This window comes from Pseudophryne corroboree, chromosome 5, assembly GCF_028390025.1.
Source record: "Pseudophryne corroboree isolate aPseCor3 chromosome 5, aPseCor3.hap2, whole genome shotgun sequence".
Taxonomy (NCBI): Eukaryota; Metazoa; Chordata; class Amphibia; order Anura; family Myobatrachidae; genus Pseudophryne; species Pseudophryne corroboree.
In genome coordinates this window covers 694,127,522-694,151,159 of record NC_086448.1, presented here as the reverse complement: position 1 = coordinate 694,151,159, position 23,638 = coordinate 694,127,522, and the positions used below count along the sequence as shown (strand labels likewise).

Below are 23,638 nucleotides of genomic sequence, written 5' to 3'. Positions count from 1 at the left end.
AGTGGATGCTGGGGACTCCGTCAGGACCATGGGGAATAGCGGGCTCCGCAGGAGACAGGGCACATCTAAAAAGCTTTTTAGGTCACATGGTGTGTACTGGCTCCTCCCCCTATGACCCTCCTCCAAGCCTCAGTTAGGTTTTTGTGCCCGTCCGAGAAGGGTGCAAACTGGATGGCTCTCTTAAGGAGCTATTTAGTAAAGTTTTTTTTTAGGTTTCTAATCAGTGATTCCTGCTGGCGACAGGATCACTGCAACGAGGGACTTAGGGGAGAGACTGGCAACTCACCTGCGTGCAGGAGGATTGAAGTCTTAGGCTACTGGACACTGAGCTCCAGAGGGAGTCGGAACACAGGTCAGCCTGGGGTTCGTCCCGGAGCTGCGCCGCCGATCCCCCTTACAGACGCTGAAGAAAGACGGCGGAACGGAGGTCCGGAAACAGGCGGCAGAAGACTTCACAGTCTTCAGAGAGGTAGCGCACAGCACTGCAGCTGTGCGCCATTGTTGTCACACGGCTCACTGACACGGTCACGGAGGGTGCAGGGCGCTGCTGGGGGCGCCCTGGGCAGCAATATAAATACCTATTTGGCAAATAAATACATCACATATAGCCATTAAGGCTATATGTATGTATTTTAACCCAGGCCAGTTATTAAAAAACCGGGAGGAAAAGCCCGCCGAAAAGGGGGCGGAGCTTATTCTCCTCAGCACTCAGCGCCATTTTCCTGATCAGCTCCGCTGGTGAGGAAGGCTCCCACTCTCCCCTGCACTGCACTACAGAAACAGGGTTAAAAGAGAAGGGGGGCATAAATTGGCGATATAATGATATATTAAGAGCGCATATATAGAAACAACACCTTCTAGGGTTGTTATATACATTATAGCGCTTTTGGTGTGTGCTGGCAAACTCTCCCTCTGTCTCCCCAAAGGGCTAGTGGGTCCTGTCCTCTATCAGAGCATTCCCTGTGTGTGTGCTGTATGTCGGTACGTGTGTGTCGACATGTATGAGGAAAATGTTGGTGAGGAGGCGGAGCAAATTGCCTGTAATGTTGATGTCACTCTCTAGGGAGTCGACACCGGAATGGATGGTCTACTTATGGAATTACGTGATAATGTCAACACGCTGCAAGACGGTTGACGACATGAGATGGCCGGCGGACAAATTAGTACCGGTCCAGGCGTCTCAGACACCGTCAGGGGCTTGTAAAAACGCCCATTTACCTCAGTCGGTCGACAGACACAGACATGGACACTGACCCCAGTGTCGACGGTGAAGAAACATACGTAATTTTCCTTTAGGGCCACGAGTTACATGTTAAGGGCAATGAAGGAGCTGTTACATATTTCTGATACTACAAGTACCACAAATAAGGGTATTTTGTAGGGTGTGAATAAACTACTTGTAGTTTTGCCTGAATCAGATAAATTAAATGAAGTGTGTGATGATACGTGGGGTTCCTCCGATAGAAAGTTATGGGCGGTATACCCTTTCCCGCCAGAAGTAAGGGCGAGTTGGGAAACACACCTTAGGGTGGATAAGGCGCTCACACGCTTATAAAAACATGGCGTTACCGTCTCTAGATACGGCCGCCCTCAAGAAGCCAGCTGATAGGAAGCTGAAAAATATCATGACAGTATATACACACATACTGGTGTTATACTACGACCAACAATCGCCTCAGCCTGGATGTGCAGCGCTGAGGGGGCTTGGTCGGATTTCCTGACTGAAAATTTTGATACCCTTGACAGGGACAAGATTTTATTGACTATAGAGCATTTTAAGGATGCATTTCTATATATGCGTGATGCGCAGAGGGATATTTGCATTCTGGCATCAAGAGTAAATGTGATTTACATATCTGCCAGACGAAGACACGACAGTGGTCAGGTGAGGCAGATTCCAGACGGCATGTGGAAGTATTGCCGTATAAAGGGGCGGTCCATCGGACCTGGTGGCCATGGCAACAGCTGAAAAATCCACTTTTTGTTACCCCGAATCACATATCGGCAAAAAAGGACACAGTCTTTTCAGTCTCAGTCCTTTCGTCCCCATAGGGGCAGGCGGGCAAAGGCCAGTCATATCTGCCCAGGGGTAGAGGAAAGGGAAGAAGACTGCAGCAAGCAGCCCATTCCCAGGAACAGAAGCCCCTCACAGCTTCTGCCAAGTCCGCAGCATAACGCTGGGGCCGTACAAGCGGACTCAGGTGCGGTAGGGGGTCATCTCAAGAGTTTCAGTACGCAGGGGGCTCACTCGCAAGGGAACTCCGGGATCCTACATGTAGTATCCCAGGTGTACATTGGAAATTCGAGACATCTCCCCCTCACACAATTCACAGGCTGTATTCCCAGCAGGTGATAATCAAAGTACCCCTCTTACAACATGGAAGGGGGTAGTATCCCACACTATATTGTGGTACTGAAGCCAACCGGCTCGGTGAGATCTGAAATATTTGAACACTTACATACAAGCGTTCAAATCAAGATGGAGTCACTCAGAGCAGTGATAGCGAACCAGGAAGAAGGGGACGATATGGTGTCACTGGATATCAGGGACGCTTACCTACAGGTCCAAATTTGCCCTTCTCACCAAGGGTACTTCAGGTTCCTGGTACAGAACTGTCACTATCAGTTCAGACGCTGCCGTTTGGGTTGTCCACGGCGCCCCGGGTCTTTACCAAGGTAATGGCCGGAATGATGATTTTTCTTAAAAGGAAACATGGACGCTTTCCTGATAAGGGCAAGGTCCAGAGAACAGTTGGAGGTCGGAGTAGCACTATCTTAAGTAGTTCTACGTCAGCACGAGTGGATTCTAAATATTCCAAAATCGCAGCTTTTTCCGATGACACGTCTACTGTTCATAGGGATGATTCTGGACACAGTCCAGAAAAACGTGTTTCTCCCAGTGGAGAAAGCCAGGGAGTTCTCCGAGCTAATCGGGATCCTCCTAAAACCAGGAAAAGTGTCAGTGCATCATTGCACAAGAGTCCTGGTAAAAATGGTGGCTTATTACGAAGCAATTCCATTCGGCAGATTTCCCGCAAGAACTCTTCGGTGGGATCTGCTGGACAAATGGTCCGGATCGCATCCTCAGATGCATCAGCGGATAACCCTATATCCAAGGACAAGGGTGTCTCTCCTGTGGTGATTACAGAGTGCTCATCTTCTAGAGGGCCGCAGATTTGGCATTCAGGATTGGATGCCGGTGACCACGGAGGCCAGCCTGAGAGGCTGGAGAACAGTCACACAGGGAAAAAATTTCCAGGGAAGTGTGATTAAGTCTGGAGAATTCTCTCTGCATAAATAAGCTTAGAGCAAATTTATAAGGCTCTAAACTTAGCAAGACCTCTGCTTCAAGGTCAGCCGGTATTGATCCAGTGGGATAACATCACGGCAGTCGCCCACGTAAACAGAAAGGGCGGCACAAGAAGCAGGAGGGCAGTGACAAAACTGCAAGGATTTTTCGCTAGGCGGAAAATCATGTGATAGCACTGTCAGCAGTGTTCTTTCCGGGAGTGGACGACTGGGAAGCAGACTTCCTCAGCAGGCATGACCTCCACCCGGGAGAGTGGAAACTTCATAGGGAAGTTTTTCAGCATGATTGTGGACCGTTGGCAAAGACCAAAGGTGGACATGATAGCGTCCCGCCCGAAAAACGGGACAGGTATTCCGCCAGGTCATGAGACCTTCAGGCGATAGCTGTGGATGTTCTGGTAACACCGTGGGTGTACCAGTCAGTGTATGGGTTCCCTCCTCTGTTTCTCATAACCAAGGTATTGAGAATTATAAGACATAGAGGAGTATGAACTATACTAGTGGCTCCGGATGGGCCAAGAGGGACTTGGTACCCGGAGCTTCAAGAGATGCTCACAGAGGACTAAGGGCCTGGGGAGCTAAGAAGGGACTTGCTTCAGCAAGTACCATGTCTTTTCCAAGAATTACCGCGGCTGCGTTGGACGGCATGGCGGTTGAATACCGGATTCTGAAGGGAAAAAGGCATTCCATAAGAGGTCATACCTACCTTGGTCAAAGCCAGGAAGGAGGTGACCGCACAACGTCATCACCACATGTGGTGAAAATATGTTGCGTGGGTAAGGCCAGGAAGGCTCCACGAAGGAAATTCAACTAGGTCGATTCTGCACTTCCTGAAAACAGGAGTGTTTTGAGTCTCAAATTGGGGTTCATTAAGATTTAAATTTCGGCCCTGTAGATTTTCTTCCAGAAAAAATTGACTTCAGTTCCTGAAGTCCAGATTGTAAAGGGTGTATTCCATATACAGTTCTTTTGTGCCTCTAGGGGCACCGTGAGATCTCAACATAGTGTTGGGATTCCTTAAAATCATATTGGTTTGAACCGCTCAAATCTGTGGATTTGAAATATCTCACATGGAAAGTGACCATGCTGTTGACCAATATCTCACATGGAAAGTGACCATGTTGTTAGTCCTGGCCTCGGCCAGGCGATTGTCAAAAAGAATGGGCGGTTTTGTTTTACAAAAGCCCATATTAGAATTTTCCATTTGAACAGGGCAGAACTGGGACTCGTCTCCAGTTTCTTCCTAAAGGGGTGTCAGCGTTGTCACCTGAAACAACCTATTGTGGTGCCTGCGGCTACTGGGGACTTGGAGGACTATATATAGTTAGGACGGCTGGAGTCAGAAAGTCTGACTTGCTGTTTATATTGTATGCACCCAACAAGCTGGGTGCTCCTGCTTCTAAGCAGTCTATTGCACGCTAGATTTGTAGTACAATTCAGCTTGCACATTCTGTGGCAGGCCTGCCACAGCCGAAATATGTAGATGCCCATTCCACAAGGAAGGTGGCCTCATCCTGGGCGGCTGCCCGAGGAGTCTCGGCATTATAACTTTGCCGAGCAGCTACGTGGTCAGGGGAGAACACGTTTGTAAAATTTTACAAATTTGATACTCTGGCTAAAGAGGACCTGGAGTTCTCTCATTCGGTGCTGCAGAGTCATCCGCACTCTCCCGCCCGTTTGGGAGCTTTGGTATAATCCCCATGGTCCTGACGGAGTCCCCAGCATCCACTAGGACGTTAGAGAAAATAAGAATTTACTTACCGATAATTCTATTTCTCGTAGTCCGTAGTGGATGCTGGGCGCCCATCCCAAGTGCGGATTGTCTGCAATGCTTGTACATAGTTATTGTTACAAAAATCGGGTTATTACTATTGTTGTGAGCCATTTTTTCAGAGGCTACTTCGTTTTGTTATCATACTGTTAACTGGGTTCAGATCACAAGTTGTACGGTGTGATTGGTGTGGCTGGTATGAGTCTTACCCGGGATTCAAGATCCTTCCTTATTGTGTACGCTCGTCCGGGCACAGTACCTAACTGAGGCTTGGAGGAGGGTCATAGGGGGAGGAGCCAGTACACACCATGTGACCTAAAAAGCTTTTTAGATGTGCCCTGTCTCCTGCGGAGCCCGCTATTCCCCATGGTCCTGACGGAGTCCCCAGCATCCACTACGGACTACGAGAAATAGAATTATCGGTAAGTAAATTCTTATTATCTCACGTGGAAAGTGGTCATGCTTTTGGCCTTGGCTTCGGCTAGGCGGGTGTCAGAATTGGCGGCTTTGTCCTGTAAAAGCCCCTATCTGATCTTCCATATGGACAGAGCAGAATTGAGGATTCGTCCCCAATTTCTCCCTATGGTGGTATCAGCGTTTCATTTGAACCAACCTATTGTGGTGCCTGCGGCTACTCGGGACTTGGAGGCTTCCAAGTTGCTAGACGTAGTCCGGGCCCTGAAAATCTATGTTTCCAGGACGGCTAGAGTCAGAAAGACTGACTCGCTGTTTATCCTGCATGCACCCAACAAGCTGGGTGCTCCTGCTTCTAAGCAGACTATTGCTCGCTGGATCTGCTCCACGATTCAACTTGCACATTCTGCGGCTGGACTGCCGCATCCTAAATCAGTCAAAGCCCATTCCACGAGGAAGGTGGGCTCTTCTTGGGCGGCTGCCCGAGGGGTCTCGGCTTTACAACTTTGCCGAGCTGCTACCTGGTCGGGATCAAACACGTTTGCAAAATTCTACAAGTTTGATACCCTGGCTGAGGAGGACCTTGAGTTTGCTCATTCGGTGCTGCAGAGTCATCCGCACTCTCCCGCCCGTTTGGGAGCTTTGGTATAATCCCCATGGTCCTTACGGAGTTCCCAGCATCCACTAGGACGTCAGAGAAAATAAGAATTTACTCACCGGTAATTCTATTTCTCGTAGTCCGTAGTGGATGCTGGGCGCCCGTCCCAAGTGCGGATTTTCTGCAATACTTGTATATAGTTATTGCTTAACTAAAGGGTTATTGTTAGGATCCATCTGTTCAGTGAGGCTCAGTTGTTATTCATACTGTTAACTGGGTATAGTTATCACGAGTTGTACGGTGTGATTGGTGTGGCTGGTATGAGTCTTACCCGGGATTCCAAATCCTTTCCTTGTAGTGTCAGCTCTTCCAAGCACAGTTTCCTAACTGAGGTCTGGAGGAGGGGCATAGAGGGAGGAGCCAGTGCACACCAGTAGTCCTAATTCTTTCTTAGAGTGCCCAGTCTCCTGTGGAGCCCGTCTATTCCCCATGGTCCTTACGGAGTTCCCAGCATCCACTACGGACTACGAGAAATAGAATTACCGGTGAGTAAATTCTTATTTTTTTGTAACTTTGTGCATTGTACAAAGTGTATCTACATTCACACAATTCATTTATGTTTCATATACACCTTATAGACACAGCCTGAAGGTCATTTAATACAATATTTTAATAACTGTGTGTATTAAACAAAGTTTGTGTACATTGAGCCATCACTCAAAAAAGTCCGTATTTTGGAATATTCCGTATTTCTGAATATTTGGATATGGGATACTCAACCTGTAAAACCATAGCGCTGTCAGCCATGATTCCTGCAATGCTGTGAGCTGTCCCCACCCTCTCTTTTTGTCCCCTTCTGACACCTCATCTTTCTGAGCCAAAAAAAGTCCATTTAAAATAACATCCATGGTGTTTTAATTGGTGACCCGGGTTGAGTTAAAAGGAGCCAACCCTGCAATAACCCAGGTTGAAAGTGTAGTATGAAAGGGTCTGACCCAGGTTCAAAATACCTGGTCGGACCCGGGTTTGCGGTGTGAAAGGGGTATAAATGGGCATTTCTGGGTGGAAACTGCAACAACGCTGCAAATGCACACAAGAAGGGCCTCTGGGGTTTGTCAGGGTGTGTTGTGGGCATGTAGCCAGAGATTTATTCTATTGAGTTGTAGGTATGCATTCAGAACGCCAAATTCAGAAGGATGTCTTTTATACGGTAAGTGCAGATGATAATGACTGCCGCTGTTGCGTATGCATAGTTGCGCACAGATTAGGTCGTGTATATATTCGCATTATTATACTGTTCGCAATCCTTTCGCATTCACAGTGCATTTGCTTTTGAACTTGTATGTGGCTCTGGAGCAGGCCCTAAAGCTCATAGAATGAATCCAGTATGCATAAAATAAAAGTTGTATTAAAGTCTTAAAATGATATTCTGTATTTGCAGATGTGGTTGATGGAAAGCATTGCACATTTCCCTACCTACCTAACAAAACCTTTGTATACAACGCGGCTGAAGACAGGCTGGAACTGTGTGTGGACGCTGCTGGCCATTTTCCCATTGGTCCCGAGGTTGAAGACTTGGTGAAAGATGCAATAACCCAAGTGCGTTCTGAGGCGGCTTCCAGAAGCAGGGAATCTAGTCCCTCTCACGGGCTGATGAAACTGGGCAGCGGTGGGGTAGTAAAAAAGAAGTCGGAGCAGCATCACAATGTAACAGTCTTTCAAGGCAAAGGGCACTCGCTAGGAACAGCCTCCAGCAGTCCTGAACATAATCAGAGAACAAGATCAGCATCAAAGCCAAGCACAACAACTAGTTTCAGTAATATGCCAACCTATTCCGATCCCTCTACGTTTACTTCTACATCCAGCGACAACGAGCTGATCAGGGTAGCTCCTGGCGTGATCACCATGAGAGATAGCCGCCAACTTGACCCCAACTTAATTGAGGCCCAGCGGAAAAAATTACAGGAAATGGTTTCTTCCATTCAGGCCTCTATGGATAAACACTTACGGGATCAAAATGCTGAGCAGTTAACAGGGTCCGACACCTCTCCAAAGAAGGGAGAATGGCTTTCCCCAAAGTCTGGGAGCAGTCCTTCAAGAGTAACTGGGGACACAACTGCAGGATCTGTAACTACAGGTAGTAACGTAGGAAGTTCTAGAGCAGCATCGCTGTCTGTGAGGCCGAAAGTTCAGTCAGCCGTATCTACAGACAATGCAGAGGAGATGGACAGCCAAGACACAGAAATAGCCAATATAGCTGAGCCTATGGATCACTCTTGATTGGTGAATGATTCAAAGTAAAAGAAAATCCAGAAATATATATATTAATATGTAATAAGATGGCTGGGCCATGGTGTGAAATAGTCCTTTACATAATTCTTGTACATTTAAAAGAATATTAAACTCCTTTTTCGTTGCATGAAAATGTGTGCAATTTGGATGAGGGTTAAATAAAAAAAAGCTTTCAGGGTTATTTTAGCTTTTTAATGACAGCTATAATTTGCTAATGAAGGTCTTTACATTTTAAAACAATATTGCTGCCTTCAATGGATATGAGAATGTCATTGTGATTATTTGCCTACACGCACAGTCTGAATGTGATGGGGAATCTATACAGCAGGCAGAACCTATCTTTACTGCTAACTATTGACATATGCCGTGGCCTCAGAAATGTCACTAGCTCCCAGTGGTTCAACAGGCTGCATTCTCATTAGAGGCTGCCAACACTCTACAGTCGTTGTGAAAGTACAAGTCTCAGCAGTGCTCTCTTTCTATATGGTGTACAGCTTTACATTCAGAAGAGACACTTCCTCTCTAAGAGTTCTGTTTGCTTACAAAGAACATTTTACTTGCAGGCTTTAGTTATTTAAGTTGAAAGTCCTCATCATAAACTGGCTGCAGTCCACAATACTAGTTATGCGCAAAACAGTAAATTTAACTATGATGAGACATCATAATCCAGAGTGCCTCAATTTGCCCCCTATTGTCTGTTCAGTTCTAAAGGTGCTCAGATGGAGTCTAAAAATTAAGTGAAAATATTGTCTAGAAAAGATGAGACGTTTGATTGGAGATTATATTGAATAAAGGCCTATGGACCTTTTTTTAATTTGTCATGTGCTTTGTTATGTTGCTTCTTTTTGGAGTGAAGAGGATTTTGTTGCACTTTTTGTTTGACTCTATGACCGGTATGTGCGGAAACACTCTAGAAATAGTGTTATCTAAAATATTTTGTATATCTGGTAGCAGAAGATAGATAAGTGCTTAGCACTTATTTTTGAAAGTGAAGTCCTGAAAAACACATACTTCCAGCTGGTGAGTGGGTGATACCGGACCTCGCTGGACCGCTCTCTTATTCAGGATATGGCTTGTAGCTTATAAAGCAGATGGGGTGAAGAAGTAGTAGGCTGCCAATTCAGATCAATGGCTTTGGAAACTAACAGCATGACTTTATCATAAGGAAATTCTGTATTCATTGCTGAGCTTTAAGCTGCCTCACATTGAGATCCAATAATTTGGCCGTATCACTGAAGGAGCCAATACATAGTCATTCTGGCCACATACATGATAGGTTAAGTTGGACATTCGGTGGCAAACATTTGTAGCCTTCTTGTTTCCATTATTATAGTTGGCCAGTAACTTTGCACGTGACCCAATGGGGGTCGTAATCTTCCCATTCTGCCTAAAGCTTGGTACACACCTATACAATCGTCAGCCCGTTCTCCTGATATCGGCAGAACGGGCGTTTATTGTATAGGTGTGTATACAGTGCTGATGCAGGAGTGTTAGCCAATCAATGGCTTATAACGCTCCTGCAACAGTCGGGAACGGGAGATTGCATTTTATGTGCAGTTTAATATTTGTCGGGCTGGCCTCCCAATCCGATAGAAGTCCGTTCACACACACACATACAATTCAAATCCATATTGTATATGTGTGCACAGGTGTCAGTAGCAGGTGATGCCAAGGGCACAATGCTCTGCTGATTGGTAGTGTTAATCCAATCAAGGGATTGTACATGTGTGTACCCAGATTGCTTCTAATTAGATACAATCCAATCTGATAGGCCAACTCTTATGAAAGCTACACATCTATACCAACTCGATCCTCATGTATGTGGCCAACGATAGTGTTATACATTTTGTTTTCTTTGCTAACCATCAGTATTCTTAACTATGTTTTGTAGTTAATTGCATTGTATTCTTAGTTGCAAAGTTAGCTAGTCATTGGTAGTAATATTAGTATGGTGATTGTTCCTGTTTAAAGAGTAGCTCCTGCTAAAATGACATGTTTAACTGACTAGCAGAACTTCATGGATTCCAAGACATAGGGGTAAAATTACTAAAGCTTCTAAAACGGGGAAATGGTAAGGTTTCCTGTAGCAACCAATCAAATACTGTCTATCATGTCTCTATTGCCTTTCAGAAAATGATAGACAGCATCTGATTGGTTGCTATGGGCAACATCACCAATTCTCTGTTTTAGAAGCTTTAGTAAGTTTACCCCATAGACTCTCAACGTTCTGTAGAACTTATCCGCGCTACAAAGCTTCTTGTCCTGGCATTGATTAAGGAGTCATTCAGACAACATTGCATCCATCTGTAAGCCAGCCACAGTGTTTGGAAGCCTCTTTCCCCCCCCCCCCCCCCCGTTGGGACCAGAAACATTGCAGCACTAGTAGGCGCAAGATATCCTGACCCACAGGGATCCTTTTAATAGGACTCCTGCAATTTCATTAAAATGAGTTTTAGCTGGAGTTACCCTTTAGCACTGTGCAAATCCAACTTGCTTTTACTGAAGTCATTTGTGGGCTGTTATCTTGGTAGCTTTTGTCTGTAAATAGTGCAAGTGGGATTTCAGACTGATAGTTAATTGTATATCATGCCAATGCCAACATTGAATGATGCAACCTAATGTTTGTCTGTACATTGCGTCACGTCTGGCCATTGATTTGAAATATAATTAAAAAAAATACTATTTTGCTTGTGGACTGAACCCTACGGAAACCATGACATAGGATCACAGCGGGTCTGGGACTCCAGGTCGACAACAAAAAGGTCGACACACCTTAGGTCGACGCCAATTGGTCGACATGGACAAAAGGTCGACAGGAACAAGGTCGACATGGAAAAAGGTCGACATGAGTTTTTTATGTTTTTTTGGTGTCGTTTTCTTCGTAGAGTGACCGGGAACCCCAATTAGTGCACCGCGTCCCCTCGCATGGCTCGCCATGCTTCGGGCATGGTGCCTTCGCTTCGCTCGGCACAGATTACCGTTCCAATCGTAGTCCACGTGGATCGTTAAGTATGAAAAGGTTCCAAAAAAGAAAAAAATTGTGAAAAAATCATGTCGACCTTTTTCCATGTCGACCTTGTTCCTGTCGACCTTTTGTTCATGTCGACCTAAGGTGTGTCGACCAATTGGCGTCGACCTAAGGTGTGTCGACTTTTTGTTGTCGACCTGGAGTCCGGATACCGATCACAGCTATACCGATAGTTAACAGTACGTTTTTTGTTGTTTTTGTGATTCTCCGACATCTGATCTTGCTTATTAATATTTAGGCTGAAATGTGTAGGCTGCGTGAATAGGATGGATAGACCTAGTGTCTATTACATAATTCTGACAACAAACCAGATTGGAGCTGCTCGCTATGAGATTCATGTATGGCACTTTGACAAATAGTAATTTTAGTGATAGGCATATCACAGATGCTGGATAGCTACAATGTATGTTACTTCTTGGCATCCATCTAGATCTCGGTGGTTGCATCCTATTCCTAATGAACCCCTTCTTAACTTTACTAAATATTTACAAATACCAAATAGGGGTTCACCCTAGTCAGGACCCCCCTTATCACTCCCACCCCATTGTCACGTGCTTCCTTAGAGCTCTATTGTGGGCTATGGTGGAACTTAACAGCTTGAGATAGTACAGTGCAGTTCTCTGCTACCACAACCAGGTATCCGGTGGGCTTTAATTGAGAAAATCCAGCTGGATCTAAGACTTGTCTTCCTTGATCTTTACAGTTATTTTGACCATTATTAGATTATTTTTAAGATCACCTCAAAATACTTTGAGCCATATACAGAAATGTGACATTCTATATCTAGAAACAGCAAATGTCTGTAACTATAACTTGCACAGTGTTTTGGAAGGGATGCCGAAAGCATGAACTGGATTACACTGGTAACTTTAATCAGATGCTTATTATGTACTGTGCATGCAAAGCGCATGTCTATATTTACAATGGAATTTGTTATTTTAATTGTAGAATAGACTTGCAGGTTTAGAAAAGAACAGGCACCTGCTTCTGCAGTAAGTCATGTATGTGCAATTAGTGCATATACATGTGCAAAGTGCATGCGTGCCAATATAAAGTATAGGTCTTATCTGATTGTACTCGTGATTTCCTCTGTGACCACATTGACTGGAAGCCCAAAGTCCCTTGTAGAGTAACAAAGAAGCAGCAGTGGAAGTTAAGAAAAACCCGAACAGAGCAATCCTAATATTGGCCGGGAAGTAATGAAGTTTGAGTCCGGCAGCCGTGCCGGATGCTGGCCGAACTCTGACTTTTTTTAAAGGGGCAATCAAGTACAAGCCTAAACCATGCCTTGTACTGTACATGACGGCCCCTTTAAAAAAAAACGTCCGCGTCGGCTTGCAACCTGTACGGCCGCAGAACTCGGACTTCATTACATCCCGCCCATAGATTTGCTCTTATACAAAGTGAAAACGTACTTTTCTGGTAGTTTAAACAGTTTTGGTCCTCTATTCTTAAATCCAAGTAAAACTTCCTTTAAATTTTCTTTTTATATGCTCTAATTGCACTTGCTTATCTTACTAGATGAATAGATCCCTTTTCCTTTCCATTTCTTATTTTAAAACAGGTGCCAGAAGGATGTTTGCCACCTTTTGAGTAAGGAGGTGGTTTTTCTGATTTAATACATTTGTTTATTGTTATTTGCTTGATACGCAAGTAACCATACTTGAGAATAGCGCCACCTACTGCTCCTCTGTTGATGTACTGTATGTGTGAAAATATGAACCTTGTCTTTAGTGTCCATATGGCTGAGCAGGTTTATTTGTAACACAAAACTCAGTGGAACTCTATAAGCCATAAGGTAAGGGGTTTACATTTCTACTGATACCTGCTTTAGTAACAAACTTCTGAGATCATAGTATCGCGTTATTGCTTCTTCTAGCATAAGTTCTTATCTCCTCTTACAGTTTTTTAGGTTATTCATCTGCAAAATGAATAATGTTGCTGTCCGATGTCCTTTGGCTTTCAGGTCTATATATGTTTTTTTTTTCAGAACATTGTGGGGTAGATTTACTAACGTTCCTAAAACAGGCAAGTGGTGGCCATAGCCAGCAATCAGACCCTAGCTATCATCTCTCTGTTACTATGGGCAACATCACAACTTGTCTGTTTTAGGTGGTTAAGTAAATCTATCAATCACATTTATCAGCTTGTAATAAACTTTTCAGCCACCAAGCAACTCCTGAAAATCACTTTAGAAACTGAATGATTTTTTCTTATGGTCTTTTTTACACCGTTACATTTATAATGTTTCTCTTGCAGTAAGGCTGGGCTACACTGGAGCATGGGATTGCAGGTTGGGGCTGGAGTTTGGCAAGTAATGTAAACTGTAGCTTTAAACTCAAGCTCCTCCCCCGGCTTCTGCATGGTTCCAGTCTTCTTTAGGTGCCTCATGGAGTAGGGCACGGTTTAGGGCAGTGGTAGCCAACCCTGGTCCTCGAGAGCTACCAACAGTTCACGTTTTCCAGCTCACCTGGCAGGTGCACATGTGCAGTTATTACTAACTGTCACATTTTAAAAGAGGAGACCTGGAAAACTTGCACTGTTGGTAGCTCTCGAGGACCAGGGTTGGCTACCCCTTGTTTACGGGCTGCTAAGTAGCCCTTACTGTAGATAGATTTTATTTTTCATGTACAACGCATTTGGCTGGCTAAAATGCAGACCATTGCATGTTGCATCTGCTTGGTCACCACTCAACTCTCTTCTGGTGTAAGGCAACAGTCATCAAACTGGATGTCCACTCTTTCCACTAGGGCGGTGATGCCCTCCTGGCATAGGGTTTTGGCAGGCCAGGTCTGTTGTGCAGCTACCTAGTCCTCTGGACACATGTTGGCTTGTCTTCAGGTTTTGGTCACTCACTGTTGATTCCTTTGCTCTTAAACAGGTTGTCTGACCCTGCGTTCTCTCCCTCATGCTCAGTCATGCGAGGTGTTGTTTCTTGACCATCTTTTCCCTACTAATTGGTTGAATGTTTTACTCGGTTACTGCTATTCCTTTCCGGACTCTTTTAAAGAAGTACTGGAATCATGGAGTTGCAGAGGGAGGAGCTTGGGTTTAAATAAACAGTTTCCATTAAGTGCCAAACTCGAGCCCCAACCTGCAATCCCATGGTCCAGTGTCGCCCAGCCTGCTTAAGAGAGAGGATTTAACGGTAAGTGACCAAAAATCCTATTACTGCCACGTTTGGCATTTTTATTTACCGTGGCACAACCTATTTTTATTCATTAAAGCCTGCTTCCAATAAAATGGATTGTATTGGTAAACATGCATTTAGTGTTCATTCTAGCACCCACCTGTCACAACCCATCCAGTTCCTCTTTACTGTCTGGGGTGTTGCTCCTCGATCTGGTGCTTCTAGCAAAGCTTCACTGAGTTATAGACCAGAATGTGCTAGAAGCACCAGAGCAGAGAGCAGCACCCTAGGCAGGAAAGAGAAACTACACGGGTTGTGTCAGATGCTGAGTCCTAGAATGAACACTATGCATTCATATTGCGTCACCAAAAACGTCTAGAGCGCACATTCGTTTTCTTGTGTTTTTCTTCCAGCATGTATGTTTGGACATTTTCTTGTTCATGTACATTATTTGGCAACCATATGCCCTTGTATGTTCTAGAAACCAAGTATCAGCTTTGGCAATGTGAATCTGAAAGTTATATTGTTTACAGGTTGATTTGGGGGGGAAGAGGATATTACAGTACCTATTATTTACTGTGATATATACTGTATATAGACCTGTTTTGAAAATACAATTATATTGGTACTACAATATATACAGTGATAGGAAATTATTTTAAAGCAAGTTACAGTTTACGGCAGCCTCCTGCCAGATGACTAAATGTTAGCTCATCGTATTTTTTTTTTCTAATTTCAAGTTACTTTAGTTTTAGTAATGGTAAAGTAGTTTAAATGAATTAAATGCAAAATTTTTACATTTTGACCCTTTATAAAATATTTAGCTTTTAACTACGACATAGATTCATTCCTTAAAAATGGATGTATTTGTTTTGTATATTTCTAAAACAAAGTCACAGCTGTCACATTCCAGTTAAGTACAAATACAGTATTCAGGTTGTACTTGTTACTTACTATATCATTTCTAAAATAATGTTGTAATCAACCTATAGATTAATATATAGACATACATCTAAATAGTACCTAGCGCTGTATGTTCATTAATGTACAGTGTGAAGTTGGCACAATACAGCTTTGGGTTTTACAGTCTATTTTACCTGTATACTTGCTGCCTGTTCATGTTCCTATTTTACAGAATGTCTTCATTAATTACATATTACTTCTATGAGATGGGCTTGGTTTATAATACATAGAGTGGAATCCAGTTAGACGTGGTAACTTACTTTGGATCACTGCCTCCCCTAGGGCTATCCAGTTAGCCCCAAAACGGCACTTTTCTGGGATTTTACTTCGGCAGGCAATCCCTGATTGCTGCAGCGAAAACACATACTGTAGGTCCGTGACTTTGCGTGGATCCTATGTGTTTTTGCATGAAAATGTAAAAGCCTGGCTACATAAATAGGCCAAAATAAAATTGACGCTACAAAAAAATAATGCAAAAATTACCAATTTTTAAAATCAAAATGTTTTTTGTCTATTTGGATAAACCCCATAGGATGTTAAAAAAGAAATAAAGTGAATTTTGCAATGATTGCTTCTGTTCCCTCTGACACAGTATTTTGACTTTATTATATAAGTTTATCCTTAATGTAAAATGTAACTGCTGTAAAATAATTTAGCAGATCGCTGAAATGGGACTTCTGCCTGAAATTACCCGTTACAACCACAGAAACACTGTTGCTCCAATATTTGACTGTGAATAACTGAACCATCTGAACTGCAGCTGTAGTTGTAGAAACAGTATAATAGTTTGGTTTCTTGGTGACGGATGTTGCTATAAATATTCCATTATTTACAGGATATCTTGAAGTCCTCAGACTGATTTACATTTACATTACCTATATGAACTAAAATATTGTCCTTTTTGATTAATTCGCTCTGGAGCACTTATGCTCCTGTTGGACCTATATCCAGTTGGCTTGAAGCATATCTGCCAAATTGGGGCAACATGTTAGTCTTCTGAGTGGTTTACCTGTTGATTTGCCCATAAACAGGCCTTAACTACTCCGTGCCATTTATGTGTAATATTTTAATAAACCCATTAGTTTATCCTGTAAAATAAAGTTAGATTTCAACTTTTGTACTTAAGCATGAAACCCACTTTTAATTTCCTCCCAAATTTTGGGGCTGCTTTATCAATGAATTTTATCATTCGCAACAAGTTTTAAAACTCGTTGCATATGATAAATGGTGCTCCGGACAATCCGCTCCTAACTATCATGTGTTTGAAAAAAATGACAGTTTGGATCAATTTTTCTGGAGCACCATTTATTATACGCAACTCATTTTAAATCTTGTTGAGTATGGTAAAGCTTGTTGATAAATCAGCCCCTATATCTTTTTAAGTTGCATTTAACCATTGCCTACTATGCATACAACTTTACAGTTGAAGATAAAATTGTTTCTGGATTTCTTAATATTTTATAAAGTGCACAGGAGAGGCAGACAGTACGTGGGCTGAAGCAGACTTCAGCTGTATGCAGCCTATTCGTTATGAAGTCATGTTTTGTGGCTTGGTCTTCGTTGTAATGTTATTTCTCAAACAGTGAAAGCAGAGCATGCTGCTAGACCATCCAGGGACACTCATTTTTCTTATCTAAATGGGAAGTAATATTTTCTCATTTGCATAGCCCCGATACCGCTTCGGCCAATCAAAAAGGATGGTTATCATAATGTATGACCGATGGTCATTATCACGGTATCCAATTAGAGGCAGTTTTGATTGGCCGAAATTGGACCCCCGATCACATGAAAACACATAGGAATGGGGATAAATCCCAGATGCCATGCGTTATCGCTGCTCTGCGCCCTTTATCACGGATTATGCTTCGGGTGCCGACACCGGGATTAATTGGATAGCCCCAGGTGATCCTATTAGCAGCAGTAAAGTACCGCTGCTAATAATATACTGCCCTTATGTGTTTTGCTGCCCTCCCTGCAGAACACATTTAAACTTTTAGCATCTTCTGAAACTTTTTGCCCACTCCTGTTATCAAATGCCCCATAGGATTCTTTAATAATAACAATATTTCTGCACAGTGATGCTGCCTTAGGAAATGCAGGTGATTGCTATTCACAGGTTTTGTCCTGAATGAGAACTCGGGGAAATGTAGCTTCAGCTAATGAACACACTTCATAGAAGCACTTAAGACTTTAAGCTTTACACTTAATAATATAATTGTCTTTGAACATCTAGCATTTTTTAATATTGTGGTCTTGATAATAACATCCAAAAGTAGAGGAGGAGGAGGGTTCTTTAAAGTGGCAAATACCACTATAATTCACTGTGGAGGTTCTTCTGTAAGTACATCTACTGTTCTCAGGTATAGAGTAATTTACCTGCAGTCTATGTGAGTTATCTTTTATTAAAGGACTGCACAAAACTTACCTAATGAGCCTACTGTACAAAACTTACTGCTGGCATCTTGCCTTTTTGAGTCACAAAATCCTACTGGCTTCTTCTATTCTACATTATGTAGCCATGCTGTATTAGGTTAATGCCGTGCTTCCATCCACGTTCATACAAAAGATTGGGAGCACCATACTTGTATGTGGCAGGGTGCCAACTGTTTTTGGGAAAATTCATATGAGCATTGCATATCTTTTGAGGTGCTTTTGACCTGGGGAACAGCAGTTTGTCCACCTAGTTATCTATGTGTCTGGATTTGGCTCTTCAGTTACATAAATTGGCCTGGAAAATGATTCCTTTTTATTATTCATGGCTGGCTCCAGTATCGGCCCTCTATAGACTGCACACAATTTATTGAAAGCACTAGACTTGACATGACGACTGGGTACGCATCTGACCCAACCAATCAGCCGACCGAGCAACTGATTTGGTAAGCATACATACTTACAAATTGACCGCTCAATATGACAGGCCTGACATCACAACTTGGTGTGCATTTAAATTTGCCCACCTAGTTTTGAAGTCATTGGGGGAGATTCAAATGTTTGAAAAGTCGGTTGGAAGTCTGTTTTTTCCTATCTAATAGACCGGAAAAAACAGACACCCAACCGATTTTTCAGACATTTGAATTCCACCCATTGTGTGTGGTTCCTGAGGCCAGCACAATGAATCAGTTGACCGGTTGCCCGTACACAGAAACTGATGTTCTGATATATCGGCATCTGCCATGCTGCAGGGCCAAGGTAATCTGTGAATAATGCCATTCAAAGACGTATCGGCTGTAAACACGAGCCGATGCACTTGCCGATATAGCGTTTGTTGGCTGTGCAAACTATATGCATATTGTGTATCCAGCCTGACTTTTTTGAAACCAACATTGATTTGGAAGCATCATGTTACCGTATTCACATTGTAGGCAAAGTTTTCTGTAAAAGAAGATAGGTTATAGGATCCACATTACAATCTAAACCTTATACTGTGGGTAAAGTCAGTTATAGCTTTCCAAATTACCCCTGTAAAAGCAGATTAGTATAGATCTGTACATTAAAGTGTGTATGTGTGATGTAGACATTGCTTTCAGCACTTGAGAAAGCAATAAGATTTGGAGAACGTTGTAGGTGTATCGTATGGCAGGTTTTTTTTATTTTTCTTCATAAGAGGTGCACTTTAGAGAGGAAATGCAGAATAAAAATACAATATGTACATATAAGTCTTGTAAATAACATGGAAGGGAAACCGTTTTAGAGTGATTACTGCTAGGATAGCCATGGACTATTTTCGTTGCACTGGCTTTTCTTCAGCCATTGATTTTGTTTTGTGATTGCTGTGCTAAATGACTTTTTTATTTGTAATGTAAACAATAGTGTATAATAAAAGTATATAGTGTACAATATTACACTTGACTGTACAGTATTTGAAGTTGGATTGCTATATTAAACAATGTTAAGTCTACATTCGCAATGGTGTGTGCGTCCGTTTCATTCATTTCTTAAATTACATTGGTTTACTTGAACAGGTACGCAGACCTCCACTGTCAGACAAGTAACTTCCATTAATGATGGTTAATATTGCACATGGTACCTCTGAGACTTTGGCCTCCTGTGTAATTGGTCTGTAACATTGCTCTGCAGCTTTGGGACTGCCTGGTCATCTACTCCCACTCTCACTCCTGTTTAGGTAAGAATTTAACACCAATTTATGAATCTAGCCTCCAGGTACTTTGCGGGGGACTTCACAGGTCTATTCTATTGCTACTAATGGATGCATTTGTGCAGTGGATGGTCATAGTTGTAGTTCACGTTCACTGTAACCTCACAAGTTATGATCTATGTGGAGGTTCCGTTTTGAAAAGATACGTGGCCTGAAATTGCTGCAGCGTTTCACAGCTGACTCCAGTGTCATCCCTCCATAGAGTGCACACAATCTACTGACATGCATCAGGCATCACTTATAAAAATAAGTCACATTTGTTGATCAGTGATTAGCTTTTTTATGTATATTTAATGATGAAATTTAATGATGAAAAAGCTGAAACTTAATTTAAGAGCATTGAATAAATGTTATTGTTTTTAGGGCTTTCACATCCTTCTATATTTTTAAAGATTAATAGTTCTAAGCACAGCTTTGTTAAGCATATATAGTATGGATGACATCTAAAGACCCTGCCATCTCTTCTCTATACTAAGTCACTGGATTAACATGATAACGCAACTATGGGATCTGGTAACATGGTTGACATTTTCAGAAGGTCAGAGGTTGAGTTGCGCGGGGGGTGGGGGGAGTTTAGGAATAGGGGAACAATACATATCAGAACTACAGCTCCTCAGATGTCACTACAGGAAGTGCTGCATACACGCCGGGAACTGGAAGAATTTGCTGGAGCCTCTGCAGAGACCAGTGTTGGACGCTAGGTCGATATTCTATCATCTTCTCCATCTAGACGTGATCAATGTCAACATGGTCACTATTAATCACTTAACTGACGATTTTTCTTCCCAAAAACTGCTCAGAAATAGTTGATTTATGAGTGAACTAGGTGAAGAACACAAATTTAACCTTACTCAAAATGATTTTAGTTAAAAAAAAAAAAAAAATTGTAAATTTTTTAAAATGAAAATAGTTTTTTTTTTTAAACATTAAAACATCATGACCATCACGACTTTCCTTTTAACATCATAACCATCGCGACTTTCCTTCCGGTCCCTCTGAGAGCTGCAGCTCTGGGAAGTTACCCTTCTCTGCAGTTGTACACACTGTTTATCTGACTGGTCATATCCTATGCGACCAGGTCAGATACAGCACTTGCTGGTGTAGTCGCATCTGATGCGACCATGCCACGCAAGTGGGTAAACATGTAGATTTGATGCACACCAAACATACCACACCTCACAAGTTCATTTATAGTTTGCCCAAGGGTGAAGTACCACATTTTAACAAACTCCCAAAATGTCAGATCTCATTTTGCTGGCATAAAAATACCTTTTAGTATCTTCATGCTTCTGTATTTTATGAAAATGTACTTCATTATTTTCTGTACTATATTATGCTATGTATCTGTTAAGCGCCTTGAGTCCTATTGGAGAAAGAGCGCTATATAAATAAAATTATTATTATTATTATTTACTGTCTGCTGTCCCTAAATCACCCCTCTACCCAAAGTGTTATTTTAAAATTCTGGTTGTAAAGGGAGTAAAATTTTAAAAAACAAATACCGATGTTCCAACTGTATGTGGCCAATTAGGTGCCCACAATGTGCCGTTGAAGCTGCAGCAATGGCACAACAAATAGCCACAACTTTGGCCCAAAATCATGTACTTTTGTTTGCAGCCACATAAATGTGCATGTTAAAATACGCAATCTCTGGATTACCATAAGTGTGCACTAGATCATGGGTATCTGCTCCAATTTAATCGATCCCCTATGTGTTTAATTCTATTTGAATGCTGTTACCTGGACAGTATTAGTGCAAAATTATACTTTAACATTTAAAGTACTATTGGGAGTGATCAAGACTCGCCAATATATCATTATTGGTATGTATTAAGCACCAGCAAGTGATCCGCCTCATGAACACGCTGTTACTGTTCTTTGCCAATGCTTGCACAAGTGCAAAACCATCTAAATTGACACCGCATTATATGTGAGCGTGTGCATTACGGAAATCCACCTGTAATTTATCCATGGGCCCCTATGAGTGGGCTAATTCTATTTAGAAATGGCAGATTTATCCAGCCTATTTAAGTAATTATTTGTAGAATAGAGAATTGTTTTGTACGTAGTGAGGTAATTGAGAACTCATTTATAATATGCAGTCTTTTGTAATGGACACTGAAATAGAGACATAGGGCCAAATTCAGCGTGGAATGCTGCTCCGACAGTGTCCGCATGCTGAAACCCTCCGCAGTGTGTGCACCGTGAGATGTGGCGGCATCTCATTTGCGAACGCCTCTGCCTGATTGACAGGCAGAGGCGTTCGCGCGGCGGAAGGGGGTGTTGCGGCAGCGTTTTAGGGGAGTGGTCCGGACAACTCCATCTTGTGATGCACTCTTTTTTTATAACTGTAACTTGTGATCGATCTATGCACCATAACACTGTATATCCTTATCCATTAGGAATGTATCCAGCCCATTCTTAAAAATGTTGACTGAGTCCGCCATAACTACTCTCTCAGGCAGGGAATTCCAAACTCGTATTGTCCTTACTGTGAAAAAAACCTTTTCGCCTTAGTGTGTGGAACCTCCTCTCCTCTAACCTAAGCTGGTGTCCACGTGTTCTCTGCGTTGATCTTACCAAAAACAGATCACCCGCTAGCTCTGTGTATTGTCCCCTTATATATTTATAAATGATGATCATGTTCGCTCTTACTCTTCTCTTTTCAAGTGTAAACATGCCTAGCCTTGCAAGCCTTTCCTGGTATTCCAGCATCTCCATTCCTCTGTTTAGTTTAGTCGCCCACCTCTGAACCTTTTCTAGCTCCAGGATATCCTTCTTACAGTACGGTGCTCAAAATTGTGCACAGTATTCAAGATGTGGCCTCACTAGGGATTTATATAGTGGGAGTTTAACACACTCATCCCTTGCATCAATTACCCGCTTAATGCATGCTAATACCTTGTTTGCCTTCTTTGCTGCAATCCTACTTTGGGTACTGCAGCTCAGTTTGCTATCTATATGAACACCTAAGTCTTTTTGCAGTACAGAATCCCCTTATCTGTTGCATAAAGTGAGTGTACCAGTCCCTACAGCAAAAATTTGGAGGGTGGTGTCCATTTGCCCTGGAGGTTCCAGCACACTGCTCTTCTTACCATGTGTAGGGATTGGTTCATGCACTGTGAAGCACAGTTTGGGCCTGTAATTGCTTGTGGCCTGTGCATAGAGCTGAATGCGGGCCTTCAGAGTGGATATTCAGTATCACTGGCCCCACAAGACTTTTTAACAGATTAGAGAACCTGTGTGCAGCCCGATCTGGTACCAGGTGTGTTGTACGGGGCACAGAATATGTCCCTGACTATGGGTTTATCTGCAAATTTCCATCTGATTTGCAATCAGGAGATTTACTTAAGACAATTCCAACAGAAAAATTGGCAGGAAAAACCAGACTATAGATGGCAATAGACCAGCAGACTAACTATTGATCATTTACATGGGTCCTAATTCAGAGATGTACCCAATAGTTTGCATACACTTTCAATGTTTGTAGTACTGCGCACGCATAGGACCCGCACTGAAGCCAGGGTCTACGTCTCCCTACGCAGATTTCCTGGTCACAGGTGAGGCAGGGAGCCCCGATGACCAGCAAGCCTTCAGGAGCTCCGATCCCTGGCTGCTGGTGAGCATAATCACTGGCGGCAGTTTGTCGTGTCGGAGTGGCGGATGCCGGTGGTATATGTTTTTGTTTGCGAGGAAACTGGAGTACCCGGAGGAAACCAAATTAATCCTGGTGTGAAAGTGTGTGTATATACACGGGCAGACTAAATTGGCAAATGTTTGTTATCTGCCATCAAATTCTATGGGGCATATTCATTATCCTTTAAATGTCACAATTTCTACACTCCCCAGGGGATGTAGAAATTGTGACATTCATCACACTCCGGAAAAGCATTTTTCTCTAACGTCCTAGTGGATGCTGGGGACTCCGTCAGGACCATGGGGAATAGCGGCTCCGCAGGAGACAGGGCACAAAAGCA

At 42.8% G+C, this 23,638-nt stretch overlaps 1 protein-coding gene across 1 annotated transcript in view; it reads left to right on the top strand.

Annotated features, from left to right (window-relative positions):
* The window catches only part of VCPIP1 (valosin containing protein interacting protein 1), a 42,918-nt gene extending 23,506 nt beyond the window's left edge, over positions 1 to 19,412 (top strand). Inside the window, exon 3 of the mRNA XM_063923846.1 lies at positions 7,534 to 19,412. Coding sequence (XP_063779916.1) covers positions 7,534 to 8,372 — 839 coding nt within the window. The 3' untranslated portion in view covers positions 8,373 to 19,412. The remainder of the gene's footprint in view (positions 1 to 7,533) is intronic.
* Positions 19,413 to 23,638: the final 4,226 nt, after the last annotated feature.